The sequence below is a fragment of the Oncorhynchus masou genome, chromosome 15 (assembly GCF_036934945.1).
Source record: "Oncorhynchus masou masou isolate Uvic2021 chromosome 15, UVic_Omas_1.1, whole genome shotgun sequence".
NCBI classification, from domain to species: Eukaryota; Metazoa; Chordata; class Actinopteri; order Salmoniformes; family Salmonidae; genus Oncorhynchus; species Oncorhynchus masou.
In genome coordinates this window covers 15,559,136-15,578,076 of record NC_088226.1, presented here as the reverse complement: position 1 = coordinate 15,578,076, position 18,941 = coordinate 15,559,136, and the positions used below count along the sequence as shown (strand labels likewise).

Here is an 18,941-nt window from a genome sequence, read left to right as displayed (position 1 = left end):
GGTGAATTCACCTTCTGACATCCAGTGGAACAGCCACTTTACAATCGCCAGTGACAGCCACTGAACACATAGTGACTCAAACCCTGACCTCCTAGTGACCAAATAATCCCACCAATAATTGGGCATAAGATCAGCATTGGGCTGCCTGTGTAAACACATCCTAAGGATGTTATAAGTACGTTTCCATTATACTGTATGTCTGTACTGCAATGGATTTGCTGAAAGAGACAATAACAGCGGTGTAGTAAAATAATAGGTCACTTTATTCCACACTTTCTGCTGTTGTTCACTTAGAATTTTGTGTGGATTTTTATCTTACCGCTGGACAGACAAAATACGCCTCCAATGGGTCAGAATTCAACATCAAACATCCTAGATATTGACAGAAGGCACAGATCAGTGCCATACTACCAGGGCTATGGCACAAAGGCAAATCATTTCATGAAATAAGAAATGTAACAACAACAATAACAGTCATACAGTATTAACAATTCCAATGCACCTTTCAAGGGGTTGGGTTAAACGCGGAAGAGACACATTTCAGTTGAAGGCATTCAGTTGTACAACTGACTAGGTATCCTCCTTTCCCTTTCTTTTCCCTTTCCTTATGTCAAAACAGATGCACCATTTAGCTTTCAGTTCCGACATGGACAGCTCTGACCTTCAATACGTCCTGTGTGGGTGTTTGTGTGATCTTGCTAATGGTGGAACTGTGTACAACTGGCAATGTAAATTCTCCCTTTTGTGTTCCTTCAGCTCTGAAATGATGGGTCTGTGTGTGTTTGTATATATATACACCATGGAACAATTTAATGTGTGGGGTGTACTAAATATCGTATCCTGGCATTTCTGGACGGGGTCTGGCTCTGCAGGGCTGTCCATATTCTTTGAGAGGGGATTTGAGAAGTGTTCTGCTTGGGAGAGGGGTGGTGTTCGTGGTGGAGTTGGTGTTTGGGGTTAGGCTGCAGGTTCCCCAGTGTCCCCCTTGGTTTTGGGTTCCTGCCACCAGTCTGCTACGAAGGACTCCTCGTAATCTCCTATCCCCTCAAACTCAGCGTCAGGGGGGGCCGAGGGAGCAGCAACCTCCTCTGGACTCACCACACCCTGCCAAGGAACACAACGCTGAGTTACAGACATACAACAACACATCTACACTTCAAGATGAGGCTTGATTTCACTTGGCTCAGGGATATATTTCTAGCACATGTTGTCATCGTTCTCACACTTTCTTTGCCTTTCTCTTGGTTCTTATTTTCTTTCCCTGTGAATCTCTCACTACTAGTGCATGCTGTCATTTTCTCTCCCTCCCTTTCTCCTTCTCTGTCCTCCTCCCCCCTCTCAGGTCTAAACTGAGGCTGTGTGGTTAGCTGGGAGGGGATGACCAGAGAAAAAAACGCATGTGGCAGGGCCTCCGAGGCCGACACCTCCCAGCTACATACCACACTCCACTGTCGGAAAACACACCGCCCCTCCCTATCAATCTCAATCCCTTTCTCCATTTCTCTCTCTTCCAGCTACTGACCCTCTTTCAACCTCTATCCATCCCACTCTCTCTACAGTAGTCTCCATCATACATCCCCTGTAGTCAGAATCAGAATCAAAGTAAACACTGTGATTGACTGGTCCCTTCCCCCCCCCCGCTCATTTTTCAGTCCCACAAAACAAAATAGCATACCGGCTACTGTACCCAAAAATTGTTTTGCACATTGGAAATATTCTCAGCAGCCCAGAACCAAATTCTCGCCAGATTTGAAGCAAACCATCCAATTTATTACAGTTTGTTACTTCTTAGTTTGGTGCTTCTGTCCAGAATTTGTCCTGCACATAAAAACTGTTTTCCTATGTGACTTCCATCTCCACCCCTTTGCAGGCAAGCCTTACCTCATCATCTGTCTGTAGGTAGTTCAGTGCAAACTCCAGCATTTCCCTCTGCTTGGTCGTTTGGTTCAAGTACCTCAGTGCCTCCTGCGCAACAAACATGATGCGTCAATATCATTGGTTGACTCAAGGTGCAAGGAGAGAACACAAAGATACAGTTCAAAATTGTTTTTAGCGCTAGAAAACTAAACATTTGATGCTGTTTCCCTTTGTTTTAATGCTCATTTTCCCTCCAGTCAGCATATCATGGAGTATCTACAGCACCACTAACTTCATTTGAAATTATCACAGTTTCAAAAATGCCTATATGTTTCAGGGAGCTTTGTTGGTTTTATTTAATTGATGGCGTTGCAGCTGCTGTAAGTGCTGTACTGGTAGAGCATAACCAAGAACCTATAGGACCTAAAAACTTAGACCTGAAACTATTACACATCTTGTTTGGAATCAGGTTCAGGAATGAGGTTCAACTGGATAAGGTTTATTACCATAATTCTAGATCAGTGGTATTCAAACTTCTTCAGCCAGAGACCCATTGTATTCAGCCAAAATGTATGGGGATCCCACCCCAAAATCTGTCAATTTGGATTTTTACATCAACAAATAACCTTTAATTCATTGCATTTTCATCTCTTATCAAAATGAAAAGAAACCAATAAATACATTTACTCAATATTTTTGTCCCGTTTCTCCATTATCTTTTTCCAAAACATTTGTATATTGTCCCATACAACAACCACAAAAATTGGCCATCCCACTGCAGTTCCCAGGGTCGCGACCCTGACTTTGAATACCACTGTTCTAGACGATGGTTCATATTAATCAGAAATGACATGTCAAGTCTTGACAGGGCACATCGGGATGCTGGGTTGGGCGTCAAGGTTATATAAAGTAATCTGGTTACTCACCGGGCGAGGCAGGAAGTGCGTCTCCTCCAGGCCCCACTGTTCTCGGTAAAAGCGGTAGTACACCATGTTCTGCTGCATCACCTGGTCGTTAGCGTCAAACAGCATGTAGCTGGCCGCACACGGAGCCGCGTTACGCACGTCGTTCACTGCACAGAGGGAGGGTGGGTCATCTGACAACTGCATAACAACCTGAATAGTTGCTGTACTATTCTGGTCATGAAATGCAAGTGCAGTAGAGTTTGGAGCTCTATCGAGGTGTGACACTTTCATGTCCTTACGTTTATAGTAGGCAAACTGGAGGTAGTGGTACATGGTAGCCACAAACTTTTCCACGAAGAAACCACCGACGTTGGGCATCAGGTTCTCCTCACACTTCACTTTACACTTCAGAACTTCTGTGTAGAGATCTGAGAGGGAGAGAAGGAGGGAGAGGGAGAGAGAGAGAGAGAGAGAGAGAGAGATTATACTGCTATGACCAGAGTCTCTGCCCTCTCAATAGGGACCATGAGTAGATGGGGATTTGTCAGACACCCACCTGCCAGTGTAGGGTAGAAGTCTTTGTACTCTGTGACCTCATATGACCCTTCGCAGCCTGCCAGGCAGAGGTCGTACATTTTGAGGTACTCCGTAGTGGCCTGCTCCATGTCCCGAGCACTGGCACTGAAATCTCCAGAGTTATACAGTTTCACAGCCTTCAGGAACACAGGCTGGAGTACAGAAAGGACCAATCAAAGTGTTAGAGACACTAGACATGGGCTGAAAGAACAACAGCCAGGGGTCAGAAAGGACAGCACAGTTAGAGACACTAGATATGTGCTGAAGGGACAGGACATAACACGCAGTTGCAGAACACCAACCAGCATTTGAATAGAATTCAAACCTACATTCTATCCTAAGACTTTTTTCTAACAGAGTTGTGAAAAAATACTTCAGTATGTTTCTCCGCCATTCATGTTTAGATTGAGAAAGCCATCGATAACAGACTAACCAAAACATATTTTCATTGAATAGTTCTAGTACTGTGTTCAGGTGGGACAGATGGGCTCTTCAGCAAACAAAGGAAAGGAGGGGTGTGCAACAACATTGAAAAAAATCATGAGAATGGCTTACCAAGAAAAACTTCCAGTGCTCTCAATCCTTTCTATGTCGAGTTAGTCCTTTTGGAGGTTTTTCTTGGACAGCCATTCATTAGTTCTAGTACTGTGCCAGGTGACGGGTATCAGAGCTAGTTGTGATGTGTATGGGGGCTGGTTGTGAGCTGACCTCACACTGACCTCGTAGGGACGCTCCTCGTGGTCGATGAGGTACTCGTCCAGCTCAAACAGCGTCTTGTAGTAGTTCATGTTCTTGGAGATAAAGGGGTCTTCTGGGTTCTTCTGGAGGAATGTGTGGGCGGCTGACACGGCCCTCTCTATGTTGTTTAACTGTGGGAGAGAGGGGATGCGGAATGTATCATCATTATTGTTATGGGTCATATAGGGTCCAGTAGTCTTGATTGGTTGCTCTTGGCTCTCTGATACTTAAGTGTCATCATTGGATGACTTCTAAAGACACTCTCTCTCGTTCTATCGAATGCCTAGCTGAAGCAAGGGGTTCTCTACATGCAGCAGGTCTTGCTAACACTAGTTAGTCCTTAGAAGAGCATGGCTTCTAACCTCAAATCACCTCACCAACTGCTAAGAGGTGTGCTTCAGCCACTGTCTCAATATGGCTCTAAGGCATGTGCTGAAATGATTAACTGTCAATCAACACTTTTGTCGGTAAGAAGAATACTGTATGCCTATATTCAAAGATTACTATGTGGTAGCTAAGCCTGGCAATTGTCAAGAACCCATGGTGAATAGATTCAAACTCTGACCTTGGTCTGTCTTATGGAGGAGGGTTTTTGGAATACTGCTGTATATCTGAACAAGTGAAGAAACGGAAGAATGCTCTCAACAGAGCCATGAGATCACCGTTTGGCTGACACACATGCATGGAACACCTATGAGAACGTCTGGATGTGAATAGCATCGAATAGTCCCCGCAATATGCAATTTTTCAGGAAAGTCAGGAACCAATATACACAGCCTGTTAGAAAAGCAATAGGCTAGCTAGCTTTTTCAATCAGAAATTTGCATCTTGTAGCACTAATTCCAAAAGGTTTTGGGACACTGTAAAGTCCATGGAGAATAAGAGCACATCCTCCCAGGTTCCCACTGCACTGAGGCTGGGAAACACTGTCATCACCGATAAATCCACGATAATCGGAAAATTTAATAAGCATTTCTCTACGGCTGGCCATAGCTTCCCCCACCCCCTCTCTTCCTAAAATTATCCGCCGCCATGGTTGCAACCCCTATTACTACTCTGTTCAACCTCTCTATCGTATCGTCTGAGATTCCTAAAGATTGGAAAGCGGCCGCGGTCATCCCCCTCTTCAAAGGGGGACCCAAACTGTTACGGACCTATAGTTGAAATCGGAAGTTTACATACACCTTAGCCAAATACATTTAAACTCTGTTTTTCACAATTCCTGACATTTAATCCTAGTAACAATTCCCTGTCTTAGGTCAGTCAGGATCACCACATTAAGAATGTGAAATGTCAGCTTTTTCAGCTTTTATTTCTTTCATCACATTCCCAGTGGGTCAGAAGTTTACATACACTCAATTACTATTTGGTAGCATTACCTTTAAATAGTTTAGCTTGGGACAAACGTTTAGGGAAGCCTTCCACAAGCTTCCCACAATAAGCTGGGTGAATTTTGGCCCATTCCTCCTGACAGAGGTGTAACTGAGTCAGGTTTGTAGGCCTCCTTGCTCACACGCGCTTTTTCAGTTCTCCCCACAAATTCTCTATAGGATTGAGATCAGGGCTTTGTGATGGCCACTCCTTTACCTTGACTTTGTTGTCCTTAAGCCATTTTGCAATAACTTTGGAAGTATGCTTGGGGTCATTGTCCATTTGGAAGACCCATTTGCGACCAAGATTTAACTTCCCGACTGATGTCTTGAGATGTTGCTTCAATATATCCACATAATTCTGCTTCCTCATGATGCCGTCTGAAGTCCACCAGACCCTGCTGCAGCAAAGCACCCCCACATAATGATGCTGCCACCCCCGTGCTTCACGGTTGGGATGGTGTTCTTTGTCTTGCAAGCCTCCCCCTTTTTCCTCCAAACATAACGATGGTCATTATGGCCAAACTGTTCTACTTTTGTCTCACTGGGACAGAGGACATTTCTCCAAAAAGTACAATCTTTGTCCCCATGTGCAGTTTCAAACTGTAGTCTGGCTTTTTTATGGCGGTTTTGGAGCAGTGGCTTCTTGCTTGCTGAGCGGCCTTACAGGTTATGTCGATATAACACTCATTTTACTGTGCATATAGATACTTTTGTACCTGTTTCCTCCAACATCTTCACAAGGTCCTTTGCTGTTGTTCTGGGATTGATCCGCACTTTTCGCACCAAAGTACGTTCATCTCTAAGAGACAGAACGCGTCTCCTTCTTGAGCGGTATGACGGCTGGGTGGTCCCATGTTGTTTATACTTGCATACTATTGTTTGTATAGATGAGTGTGGTACCTTCAGGCGTTTGGAAATTGCTCCCAAGGATGAACCAGACTTGTGGAGTCTACAATTCTTTTTCTGGGGTCTTGGCTGATTTCTTTTGATTTTTCCGTTATTACAAGCAAAGAGCCACTGAGTTTGAAGTTAGGCCTTGAAATACATCCACAGGTACACCTCCAATTGACTCAAATGATGTAAATTAGCCCATCAGAAGCTTCTAAAGCCATGACATTATTTTCTGGAATTTTCCAAGCTGTTTAAAGGCACAGTCAATATGTAAACTTCTGACCCACTGGAATTGTGATACAGTGAATGATAAGTGAAATAATATGTCTGTAAACAATTGTTGGAAAAATTACTTGTGTCATGCATAAAGTAGATGTCCTAACCAACTTGCCAAAACTATAGTTTGTTAACAAGACATTTGTGGAGTGGTTGAAAAACTAGTTTTAATGACTCCAACCTAAGTTTATGTAAACTTCTGACTTCAACTGTATATCCATCTTGCCCTGCCTTTCTAAACTCTTTGAAAGCCAAGTGAACAAACAGATCACCGACCATTTAGAATCTCACTGTACCTTCTCCGCTATGCAATCCGGTTTCTGAGCTGGTCACAGATGCACCTCAGCCACGCTCAAGGTCTTTAACGATATCATAACCATCATCGATTAAAAGACACTAATGTGCAGCTGTCTTCATCGACTTGACCAAGGCTTTCGACTCTGCCAATCATTGTATTCTTATCAGCAGACTCAACAGCCTTGGTTTCTCTAATGACTGCTTCGCATGCCTCACTAACTACTTCTCAGATAGAATTCAATGTGTCAAATCGGAGGACCTATTGTCCGGACCTCTGGCAGTCTCTATGGGGGTGCCACAGGGTTCAATTCTCGGGCCAACTCTTTTCTCTGTATATATCAATAATGTCGCTCTTGCTGCAGGTGATTCTTTGATCCACCTCTACACAGACAACAACATTCTGTATACATCTGGCCCTTCTTTGAACACTGTGATAAAAAACCTCCAAACACGCTTCAATGCCATACAACACTCCTTCCGTGGTCTCCAACTGCCCTTTAATGGTAGTAAAACTAAATGCATGCTCTTCAACCGATCGCTGACCGCACCCGCCTGCCCGACTAGCATCACTACTCTGGACGGTTCGGACTTAGAATATGTTGGACAACTATAAATACCTAGGTGTCTGGCTAGACTGTAAACTCTCCTTCCAGACTCATATTAAGCATCTCCAATCCAAAATTAAATCTAGAATTGGCTTCCTATTTTGCAACAAAGCCTCCTTCACTCATGCTGCCAAACATACCCTCGTAAAACTGATTATCCTACCCATCCTTGACTTCTGCAATGTCATTTACAAAATAGCCTCCAACACTCTACTCAGCAAATTGGATACAGTCTATCACAGTGTCATCCTTTTTGTCACCAAAGCCCCATATACCACCCACCACTGCGACCTGTATGCTCTCGTTGGCTGGTCCTCGCTACATATTCATCTCCAAACCCACTGGCTCCAGGTCATAAGTCTTTGCTTGGTAAAGCTCTGCCTTGTCTCAGCTCACTGGTCACCATAGTAATGCCCACCCTTAGCACACGCTCCAGCAGGTATATTTCACTGGTTATCCCCAAATCCAACACCTTCTTTGGCCGCCTTTCCTTCCAGTTCTCTGCTGCCAATGACTGGAACGAATTGCAAAAATCACTGAAGTTGGAAACTTACTTCAAGCATCTGTCACGACGTCCACCGAAGTCGGTCCCTCTCCTTGTTCGGGCGGCGTTCGGCGGTCGACGTCACCGGCTTTCTAGCCACCACCGATCCACTTTTCATTTTCCATTTGTTCTGTTTTTGTCTTATCACACCTGGCTTCACTCACCAATCACTTGTTTATTATTTAACCCTCTGTTCCCCATATTGTATTTGTGAGTGATTGTTATTTGTTATGTGGATTATTTGTCAGGCGTTGCACTTTTGTTTTAGACGTGTTTTTGGCTCTTGTATGTGTTATGTGCTGTCATTTGGTAACTGGTATTAAAGTGCACCTGTTTATTATACTCCGCTCTCCTGCACTTGACTTCGCCTCCCATATTACATAATCACTCACCTCAAGAATGGAGTCAGCAGGAGCAGACGCCATCCCAGTTGCAGTGGAGGAGTGCGTTCAGCAGCACACAACTATGTTGCAATGTCTAGGCACAGCCATGGATCGCATGCTGCAGACTATGGATCGTTGGGAGAGAGGAGGAGGTTTTTCAGTGCCTCCACCAGCTCCACTACAACGGGTCCCACTGTCCACTCCTCTTTCACCTGGTCCCAGTGGTATTCGACTCGCGCTCCCGAGGGAGTATAATGACGGCTGCCGGATAACAGAGATTTCTACTACAGCTGGAGCTCTACCTGGCTACCGTCCACCCGGCTCCTTCGGGGCATGAGAGTGTGTCCGCCCTCGTCTCCTGCCTCTCAGGCAAAGCCCTGGAGTATGCCAACACCGTATGGAGTGAAGGAGAGGCGGCGTTCGACCGTTACGCAGAGTTCACCCACCACTTTCGGACAGTGTTCGACCACACGCCTGAGGGTCAAGCGGTGGGTGAACTTCTGTTCCACCTAAGGCAGGGGACGAGGAGTGCGCAGGATTTCGCCTTGGACTTCCGGACTCTGGCCGCCAGCGCGGGGATGGAGCGACAGGGCCCTGATCGATCACTACAGGTGCAGTCGGCGCGATGACGGCCGTCGGAAGTTGGCCTGCCGAGACACCAACCTCACATTGGACGAGCTGGTGCTGCACTTAGGGCGACCGGAGGAGGGGCCATTCCCTGCACCATCTGTGGCCGCAGAGGGCATAATGCTGGTCGGTGCTGGGGGGGTTCCTCAGGGAGTCGAGGCAGCAGGCAGGGCACTATAGTGTCACCCCAGGTGAGTCGGCACCAGGCTCACCCAGAGCCCCCTGTTGCTCACATGTATGTGTTTATTTCATTTCCTGAGTTTTCCCCACATTCCCAGCATAAGGCTCTAGTAGATTCAGGCGCAGCTGGGAGCAGGGGTGGAGATGGAGAGCGACTGCATTTCAGCCATGCGTAATTGGTCGACACCCACCACGGTAAAGGAAGTGCAGCAGTTTCTGGGGTTTGCCAACTACTACCGGAGGTTTATCCCGGGTTTTGGTCAGGTAGCAGCTCCCATTACCTCACTGCTGAAAGGGGGACCGGTGTGGCTGCAGTGGTCGGCTGAGGCGAACGGGGCTTTTGGTCACCTGAAGGCTCTGTTTACCTCGGCTCCCGTGCTGGCTCATCCGGATCCCTCTTTGGCGTTCATAGTGGAGGTGGACGCCACCAAAGCTCCGCCCCTGTGCTTTCTTTTCGAAGTAGCTCAGCCTGGCGGAGCGAAACTATTATGTGGGGGACCGGGAGCTGTTGGCTGTTGTCAAGGCTCTGAAGGCATGGAGACATTGGCTTGAGGGGGCTAAAACCCTTTTCTCATCTGGACTGACCACCGCATTCTGGAGTACATCCGGGCGGCGAGGAGACTGAACCCTCGCCATGCAAAGTGGGCTATGTTCTTTACCCGTTTTGTTTTCACTCTATCCTACAGACCAGGTTCCCAGAACGCTAAGGCAGACGCACTGTCCCGGATGTATGACACATAGTATGGGATCACACTCCCATACTTCCGGCCTCACGATGTGGGTAGGTTTCTGCAGGCATATTGCCAGGACCGGGGGAGTGGGCGACGTTCATCCCCTGGGCAGAGATGGCCCAAAACTCACTCCGCCACTCCTCCACTAACCTCTCTCCTTTCCAGTGCGTACTGGGCTATCTGCCGGTTCTGGCACCGTGGCATCAGAGCCAGATCGAGGCTCCTGTGGTGGACGAATGTTTAAAGTGCTCGGAGAAGACCTGGGACGCTGCCCATGTGCACCTACAATGGGCCGTGAGTCGGCAAAAACAAAAAGCAAGCGCCGACCGTCACCGCAGCGAGGCCCCGGTGTTCGCACCAGGGGACAGGGTCTGACTCTCGACCCAAAACCTGCCCCTCCGCCTGCCCTGTCGGAAGCTGGGTCTGCGGTTTGTGGGGCCATTTAAAGTCCTGAGGAGACTGAACAAGGTATGTTACAGGTTACAGTTTCCCCCAGATTACCGTATTAATCCCTCGTTCCATGTGTCTCTCCTCAGGCCGGTGGTGGCTGGTCCACTCCAGGAAGCTGAGGTGCGGGAGGTTCCTCCGCCTCCACTGGACATCTAGGGGGCCCCAGGGTATGCTGTTTGAGCCATCCTGGACTCGAGGCGTCTGGCGAGGGGCCTTCATTACCTCGTGGTGTGGGAGGGGTACGGAGAGATGCTGGGTGCTGGTGGAGGACGTCCTGGACCCTTCGATGCTGCGGGATTTCCACCATCTCCATCCAGATCACCCTGCGCCTCATTCTCCGGGTCGTCCCCGAGGTCAGTGTCGATGCACTGCTGGAGCTGCGCATCAAGGGGGGGTACTGTCACGACTTCCGCCGAAGTCGGTCCCTCTCCTTGTTTGGGCGGCATTTGGCGGTCAACGTCACCGGCTTTCCAGTCACCGCCGATCCACTTTTCATTTTCCAATTGTTCAGTCTTTGTCTTATCACACCTGGCTTCACTCACCAATCGCTTGTTTATTATGTAACCCTCTGTTCCCCATGTTGTATTTTGTATTTATTACGTGGATTATTTGTCAGGCGTTGCACTTTTGTTTTAGACCGTGTTTTTGGCACTTGTATGTGTTATGTGCTGTGATTTGGTAACCGGTATTAAAGTGCGCCTGTTTATTTTACTCCGCTCTCCTGCACTTGACTTCGCCTCCCATATACACGCATTACAGCATCAGCTGTCAGAGCAGCTTACTGGCTGCAGCTGTACACAGCCCATCTATAAATAGCCCATCCAACCAAATACCTACCTCATCCCATATTTGTTTTTGTTTTTCTGCTCTTTTGCACACCAGTATTTCTACTTGCACATCTTTCTTTTGATCTACACATTTTTCTACTGTGTTATTGACTGTATGTTTGTTTATCCCATGTGTAATTCTGTGCTGTTGTTTCTATCCTACTGCTTTTGCTTTATCTTGACCAGGTCGCAGTTGTAAATGAGAATTTGTTCTCAACTGGCCTACCTGGTGAAATAAAGGTGAAAAAAAAGTCGAGACAGATGCTGCGAGCATCCAGAGGTGATGACCTGAGAAGATGCTTTCCAATGGAGGAGTGGGCTTGCCTGAGGAAAGATTCCAATTATAACACTCACGTGTGCGCACAGGCCGCAGAAATGGTTGCACACATATATTTTATGCACATTCCAATGGCACGAGTGTTTGGCTTACTTTCACTTCAAAAGTAAATCCTCTTTATTTTGCCACGGGGAACACTGTTGATTTGCCTGCTTGGTATTTTGCATCATAGGCCTACGTGTGGTGTTCGCTTTGGTAGAAAATAATACGACGACTGTTCTTATTGGGGGACCATTTAACGGGGCGCTGTTAGAGAGACGTGGCATGTGTGTTCAACTACTGAGTTTGTAGCATTCTCAACAGGTGGGCTGAGGAAAGTCTGGGAAAAACTTTATTGTTTCACGCTTGTGTCACAGTCTTGCTCATGGAAAACAAGCTACTATATGATATTTCATTCGAAATATCAGGCTATGACAGTGACCTATGTAAATATCGTCCTATTACACATTAATTACTCATATCGTGTAATAGGTGTGCCAGGACAGGTTGTTACAATTCTATGATAATATTCGAATTAAGAATTTATTCCACATATGCTAAGATTCTTACAAATAGGCCTATTATCTACTAAAGGGAAAAACCACTGTGCCCATGTCGACCGTTATTCGTAAACCGTTATTTGGATATCTTACCCTAAATGTATTTAATGTCCACCCATTCAGCAGAATAACTCTTTGATCTCACCTGGTAGTAAGCATATTGTATGTACCGGTAGGGTATCCTCTTTTCAAAAGCTTCCAGAACATCCCTCTTTGGGTAGGCTACTGTAAACACTGGAAATGTTGTTTTGCACTTTTTCAGGCACGAAGCTCGGAGTAAGAAATGCTGCATGATGCGTAGACTGCAGTCCGCGAAGAGGGTATCATTGTCCCGACTGACAGTGCTACAGTTCTGGCTGCAAAACGCTTCGCTGTCTTTCAGGAGCCGGTGAAGACGCAAACTCAATTCCATGTACTTGATGCTGTCCCTCCAGTTCTGCGCTCCATACTGGTCTAGAGCATGTCCATAAGCAGATTCAAGTGGCATTAGATCGTTATGTGGGAAACTCTTGAAGCTATATTTCTCATACTGGGCTTCGACCAGAAGCGGAGCGACCAAAACTACACAGAAACAAAATGAAAACCGGGTTTCTTTAACGTTTGTAGGGGCCATTATGCTTATTCTCTATCATGCCCTCCGTTTCTCCAACCAAACACGAATTTCTCCAGGGTTTTCTTCACCAGTGAATGGTCATGTCTGTTTGCACGTACAGAGCCTTGGCCAGGCTCGGAGAGACGGAGAGGAGGGGACAGAAAAGTCAGGGTTCCTCTGCAATCGTTTCACAGGGAGTCAGTCGGAGGCAGTGATTTCGGGTTTAGATCAGCCCCTGGGTCATAACGCCCTCACGATTTTGGTTAAATGACATTGACCAAATTACTGGAAAATACAATAAAACTTTTGTTTTGCATTTTGATTGGTCGATGGTAGCCCCTACATTATAAAAATATATATATATATATATATATATATATATATATATATATATATATATATATATATATATATACATGGAGGAAATACATATGTGGAAGAATTGAACACACTGTAAAATATGTAAATATAGCATATGTATAACTGTGTGGTGGTCTAATAAGGAATATGCTATTATTTCCATATTTAAACATCAAAAGCAAATACTTTTTCACAGATTCGACAACTCTTCGTTGTTGTTTTTTGCATGGGTAGGTTTGTTGGATCTACGAACATTCCAGCAAGCATGTTGGAACATCGCTTCCCTGATGAGATGGTCATGAGAGGGACGTGCTTTTTTAAAAATTTTAACAGTGAAAATATGAGCATAAAATTAACATAGGCCATTGTAAATGTTAGATAAATAACAATTCATATTTAAATAGAGAAGTAGACCAAAGGTTGGAATTTAGGACCTGCGATAACATAATTCTGGGCCTTTCTTTCCGACTCAGCCAGATGGGCGCCTCCCCGTTAAATGAGCTTCTCTACAGAAGCGGGTAGGGTATTCCCACACAGTGCAAATAACTTCCACTCACTGTCTATGTTCGATGGGCATTCAAATAATAAGACTTTGTAAATAGTATAGCACAGACGTTATTACATAGTAGGCTGTGCTTTAGGTCGGCTTCCTCTGGTTTGCGCTCGAGTCAGATACCTAGGCCGAGGGCTACTTTACACGTTTACAGAATTCCTCTAAAGAGGAGGGGGTGAATTGGATGCCACACACCTCCCCCTTCTGAACGAGCAGAAGCTACGTCCGCACTTCTCTCTTTCTGCATCTATAGACGGTAGCCAACGGAGAAGTCACGGCGAAATCATCCGTCTGTTTCTCATACTTTAACAAAACACCAGGGAATACGTTTATAATGGAGTCAATATTTGCGTTAATATTGCTCTGTGTAACGGGAACCCATGTAAGCAGTAGCCCGGGCCCGTTAGAAGATGTGGTTATTGATCGGTATGACATTCCAAGAGTTTGTCCCAGAGAAGTGCAAACGGGAGATTTCGTTCGTTATCATTACAACGGTACCTTCACCGACGGCAAAAAGTTCGATTCAAGGTAAGCTACGACGCACGTATCGCTTGTATAGGTCTATTGACATAGTGCAGAAGAGCATCAAAGCAGAGCAAGCCTATCTGATTCCTGTGCAAATAAATTCTGTGCTGGCTGGAGGACATTTTCGTTTAACTATGGTCTCACGCAGTTGGCCTGTTGCAGACGTGTCCTACCTCTAAATTTGCAGCCCCTCTAAGCAACCATTTTGAAACTTTGTATCGAAGATCCTGCGCTTCATACATACATTGTAACTTTGTCCCTGCGCTGTGCATTTTTGCACAGATACATTGTAACTGCCGTGTGCGTTGGTGCGTGTCATGCGCATCCTCGAACGAGGCCAATGTAGCGCTCAGCACAATATCGTTCAATGGTGTTTACTACTACGAAATGCCACGCACACTCAATGCAAAGACGAACAGCTGAATTCAGTTGGTTGATAGGCTGGGTGAGGCTTTTTCTTAAAATGCCTGTTTAGTTATTTTACGATGGCCTACTTTTGTGTTTTGTTCATTACTTATTTTATTATTTGCACGCAACCCATTCAGATATGGTTAGATACATGGTTTACAACCAGTTAAAATGAATATAAATAGTCTAATATAATAATAGGAATAGAACAGAATAACTTGACTAGACACCGCCTACCATTGAAAGAAATATAATCTTTGTAATCTTGAGGAATGTCTCTTCTCTTCTCTCCATCTAACCTCTCTTCTACCCATCCCCCTTTTCAGTCATGAACGTGGTGCACCCTTCAGTGGGCAGGTGGGACTGGGGCGTCTCATCACTGGTCTGGACAGGGGAGTTCAGGGCATGTGTGTCAATGAGCGCAGAAAAGTTACCGTCCCCCCACACCTTGCCTATGGAAGCATAGGAGCAGGTAACAACTCATTTCATTCTCTTATATGACCTTTACAGTTTACATAGGGCCTGGCACCAGATGGTGTGCCCTGTACAAACTAAATTCAACAAATAGTTATCCTCTGATGCTGGCCCCAGTCGTATATTCCAGTGGCACACGATGAATTCCCAACCTGTCTCTCTCTCCTAGGTGATGTGATCCCTGCTGACACTGTGTTGGTGTTTGACGTGGTTCTGCTCGACATCTGGAACACAGAAGACAAGGTCCAGACACGCACCCTCAGCAAACCTGAGAGCTGCAAGCGCCTCGTGGAGGCTACTGACTTCATCCGTTATCACTACAACGGCACACTGCTGAACGGCGTGCCCTTCGACTCCAGGTGGGGTCCATATCTACTCTCAGTCACGCTGTATGTGTGTGTGTGTGTGTGTGTGTAACGCGTTCCGTCCATGTCTCTTTCAGCCACTCTAGGAACGGCACCTATGACACTTACGTGGGCATGGGCTACCTCATTAAGGGCATGGACGAGGGTCTAATCGGCATGTGTGTGGGAGAGACACGCACCATCATCATCCCACCCTTCCTGGCCTATGAGGAGAAGGGATATGGTAAGTACTAGTAACCACTGTTTATAATCCCTAGCCTATGAAGAGAAGGGACATGGTAAATACTGGCAAGATCGAATCCCGAGCTGATAAGGCAAAAATCTCTTATTCTGCCCCTGAAGTTAACCCACTGTTCCTAGGCCACCAATGAAAATAAGAATTTGTTCTTAACCGACTTGCCTTGTTTTTTTTTAACCTTTATTTTACTAGGCAAGTCAGTTAAGAACAAATTCTTATTTTCAATGACAGCCTAAGAGCAGTGGGTTAACTGCCTATTCAGGGGCAGAATGACAGATTTGTACCTTGTCAGCTCAGGGGTTTGAACTTGCAACCTTCCGGTTACTAGTCCAATGCTCTAACCACTAGGCAACCCTGCCACCCCAAGTTAAATGCAGGTAAAATATATATTACAGATTAAAAACAATGTTGTGGACCACCCCCCTCCGAGGAAGTAAGATTTGTAAGATTTATAATTGACTCGAAACATCCATCCTTCTCTTCCAGGCACTGTAATTCCATCCCAGGCCACCCTGGTGTTTGAGGTCTTCATGATTGACCTATTCAACCCTAAGGATGACATCGCCGTGGTGGTCAAGGAGGTGCCTAAGACCTGCACCCGTAAAACAGTGGTGGGAGACTACATTCGTTACCACTACAACGGCACCTTCCAGGACGGCTCTGGCTTTGACACCAGGTAGGAACGGGTTTAATACATCTACTGTCAAACCAAGACTTGTGTGAGTGAAAGGGCGCATTGTAAAGACTAACTCTAATTTGCATTTGCTATGTTTCCTCTTCCTGCAGCTACCAGCGCAACAGCACATACAACACCTACATTGGCATGGGCTATGTGATCCAGGGCATGGACAAGGCCCTCCAGGGGTTGTGTATTGGAGAGAAGAGGCGTGTCATCCTTCCTCCTCACATGGCCTATGGGGAGAAGGGAACTGGTGAGTATGTGGCTCTGTGGCATTGGCCAAAGGTTTTGGGGTGGGAGGAGTCAGAGTAGCATTTACATGTCTTATTGTCCAGTGGCCACTCCGAGTCTTGTCCCTGCTCCTATTCAAATTCCCTTCTTCTCTTTTTTTCTCTCCTCCTCCCCCACTCTAGGAGACCTCATCCCTGGCTCGGCCGTGCTGGTCTTCGACATCCACGTTATCGACTTTCACAACCCTAAGGACCTCGTTGAGATCAAGGTGACCAGCAAGCCCGAGAAGTGCAACCTGACCAGTGAGGTGGACGACCTGATCCAGTACCGTTACAACTGCTCCCTGATGGACGGCACCCTGCTCTACTCCTCGTGAGTAGGAGCGCCTCCTGTCCATCGCACCGCCATACTGCAACGCCACACTGCAACGCCTGATCCAGTCATGTAATCTAATCACCCCTGGCTACTTGTCTGACTGATATCACTAGGACGCCATGCCAACAGACAGGAAGACTTATCAGCTACTTATGTTGTGTAGAAAGGAAAATATATGATACAGAATATAACCAAGACATAGAAACCAGCCATATCTATAACTATATACGTTATCTGACATCTTATATACATCTAACAATGTAGAAAGTATAGGGCTACATGCTTAATTCCTACTGACTGATAGCACGTTGGAGCTTCGGCGGGGCCTTGATCAATATCTCCCTCCTCTTCCAGGGACCACTATGAGAATGCCCCCATCACCACCCTGGGAGCCAACAAAGTGATTGAGGGTCTGGACGAGGGCCTGCGGGGCATGTGTGTGGGAGAGAAGAGAGTGGTGATCGTCCCACCCCACCTGGGACATGGAGAAAATGGAGGTGAGGGAATGAACTAGTCATGATCACTTTCATCTTGAAACCCAGAACCAAATCCTGCGTGGCGATATCTTGCGTTTGGACATTCCATTATTCCGACACTGCTTCTATGTCTCTCATCATGCTCTCCCCTCCATGTCCCTGCAGCCAAGGGCGTTCCCAGCAGTGCCGTGCTGCACTTTGAGCTGGAGCTGTTGGACCTGCAGAAGGGAGTGCCTGACGGCTACATGTTTGTGTGGCTGGGGGACAGCCCGGATCCCCTGTTCCCTGCCATGGACCTCAACAAAGATCTATCTGTCCCTCTGGAGGAGGTAAGATAACACACGCCAGACATTTAGCATGATCCATCAATCAAAGTCAGGATTCTGCCCTTTGCTTGGTAAGGCACTGGTAACATCCTTGTGTAGGTCAGGACAACAAGTCAGGTGATCATCTAAAACTGCAATTATTCTTTAAACGATGTAGCTCTTGAAAGGACAACTCTCATATTTCTCTCTGCTCTCCCTCTCTCTAGTTCACAGCCTTCATAAACATCCAGGTGGCAGAGGGCACAGGTCGCCTGAGGCCAGGGATGGATGCTGACGGCATCATCAAGGACATGTTCAACAATCAGGACCGCAACAGTGATGGCAAGATAGTGGCTGAGGAGCTCAAACTGAAGGTGGAGGAGGATTCTGACAAGGCCAGACATGAGGAGCTGTGAGGGGGTACAGTCGAGCTGGGCAGAGGGGTGTGGGGACGGAGAGAGACACAACAGACTGACAGACAGAATCTATGCAATTAGGGGGTACATACATTTTATTATGTAGAAAACACAGAAGGTTGGTGGCATCTTAATTGGGGAGGACAGGCTCGTGGTAATGCCTGGAATGGACGAAGTTGAATGGTATCAAAATACATGGTTTGATGCCCTTTCCATTTGCTCTGTTCCAGCCATTATTATGAGCCGTTCTCCCTGAGCAGACTCCACTGATTGAAAATAACCCAAAATGGTCCATACTTACTTAAACAAAGGACTGCTTCCATGTGTTGTAAATTGCCTTGTGAAAACGTGGTTCATCTATACTTTTTATAAATAACTTATTCTGCAGTCTTGCATCATTTATGTTTTCAAAAAATGTTTGACTCAGACACATTTAGCTAAAAGCACTTTCATTGAACTACCTTGTCAGCCATTTGGGGTGGTCCTTCTTCCCAGGATGCAATGCAGTTGGCTTCAAAATGGCTGATAGGAATAAATGGCTGTCTCCCACCCCTCCCCTTCTTCCCAGACATGAAAATAATGTTAAGACTGTAGGTTGTATATTTTAAGAGTGGCTATTTTGTACAATACAAGATTTTTTAAGTGCCTTGCATTGTAGAATATACATCACATAAGAAACAACATCTGTTTTTCTAATAAAAACCTATAAAAAATGCATTTTTTCCCGTGTTTGGGATCCATGTCCATTGTCTAGGGATTGTGTAGGCTGGGAATAACATTAATATATAGTTCCCTGGGAATGGCATCA

At 46.0% G+C, this 18,941-nt stretch overlaps 2 protein-coding genes across 2 annotated transcripts; one reads left to right on the top strand and one right to left on the bottom strand.

The window, feature by feature from the left end:
- Positions 1-242: 242 nt before the first annotated feature.
- On the bottom strand, positions 243-12,922 carry LOC135555734 (endoplasmic reticulum protein SC65-like). Its single transcript, XM_064988427.1, has 7 exons — positions 12,282-12,922; positions 4,058-4,207; positions 3,319-3,490; positions 3,062-3,190; positions 2,784-2,929; positions 1,882-1,965; positions 243-1,104 (listed from the first exon to the last, which is right to left on the bottom strand). Exons 1-7 carry the CDS (start codon positions 12,747-12,749, stop codon positions 958-960), a joined length of 1,296 nt encoding a protein of 431 aa, XP_064844499.1. The 5' UTR covers positions 12,750-12,922; the 3' UTR covers positions 243-957.
- A 758-nt stretch (positions 12,923-13,680) lies between these two features.
- Positions 13,681-18,848, top strand: LOC135555732 (peptidyl-prolyl cis-trans isomerase FKBP10-like). The gene is made up of 10 exons (XM_064988426.1): positions 13,681-14,169; positions 14,901-15,046; positions 15,218-15,407; positions 15,491-15,636; positions 16,138-16,327; positions 16,438-16,583; positions 16,744-16,933; positions 17,291-17,433; positions 17,578-17,741; positions 17,945-18,848. Exons 1-10 carry the CDS (start codon positions 13,976-13,978, stop codon positions 18,131-18,133), a joined length of 1,698 nt encoding a protein of 565 aa, XP_064844498.1. The 5' UTR covers positions 13,681-13,975; the 3' UTR covers positions 18,134-18,848.
- The last annotated feature ends 93 nt before the right edge of the window (positions 18,849-18,941 follow it).

Coding starts and splice junctions, on each gene's coding strand:
- LOC135555734 (XM_064988427.1), bottom strand. CDS start 12,749: ATGGCCCCTACAAACGTTAAAGAAACCCGGTTTTCATTTTGTTTCTGT. Junction 3,491..4,057: donor ACGAGGAGCGTCCCTACGAG/GTCAGTGTGAGG, acceptor TCTGTACTCCAG/CCTGTGTTCCTGAAGGCTGT. Junction 2,930..3,061: donor CCAGTTTGCCTACTATAAAC/GTAAGGACATGA, acceptor CCCTCTGTGCAG/TGAACGACGTGCGTAACGCG.
- LOC135555732 (XM_064988426.1), top strand. CDS start 13,976: ATGGAGTCAATATTTGCGTTAATATTGCTCTGTGTAACGGGAACCCAT. Junction 14,170..14,900: donor GGCAAAAAGTTCGATTCAAG/GTAAGCTACGAC, acceptor CCCCCTTTTCAG/TCATGAACGTGGTGCACCCT. Junction 15,408..15,490: donor GGCGTGCCCTTCGACTCCAG/GTGGGGTCCATA, acceptor TGTCTCTTTCAG/CCACTCTAGGAACGGCACCT.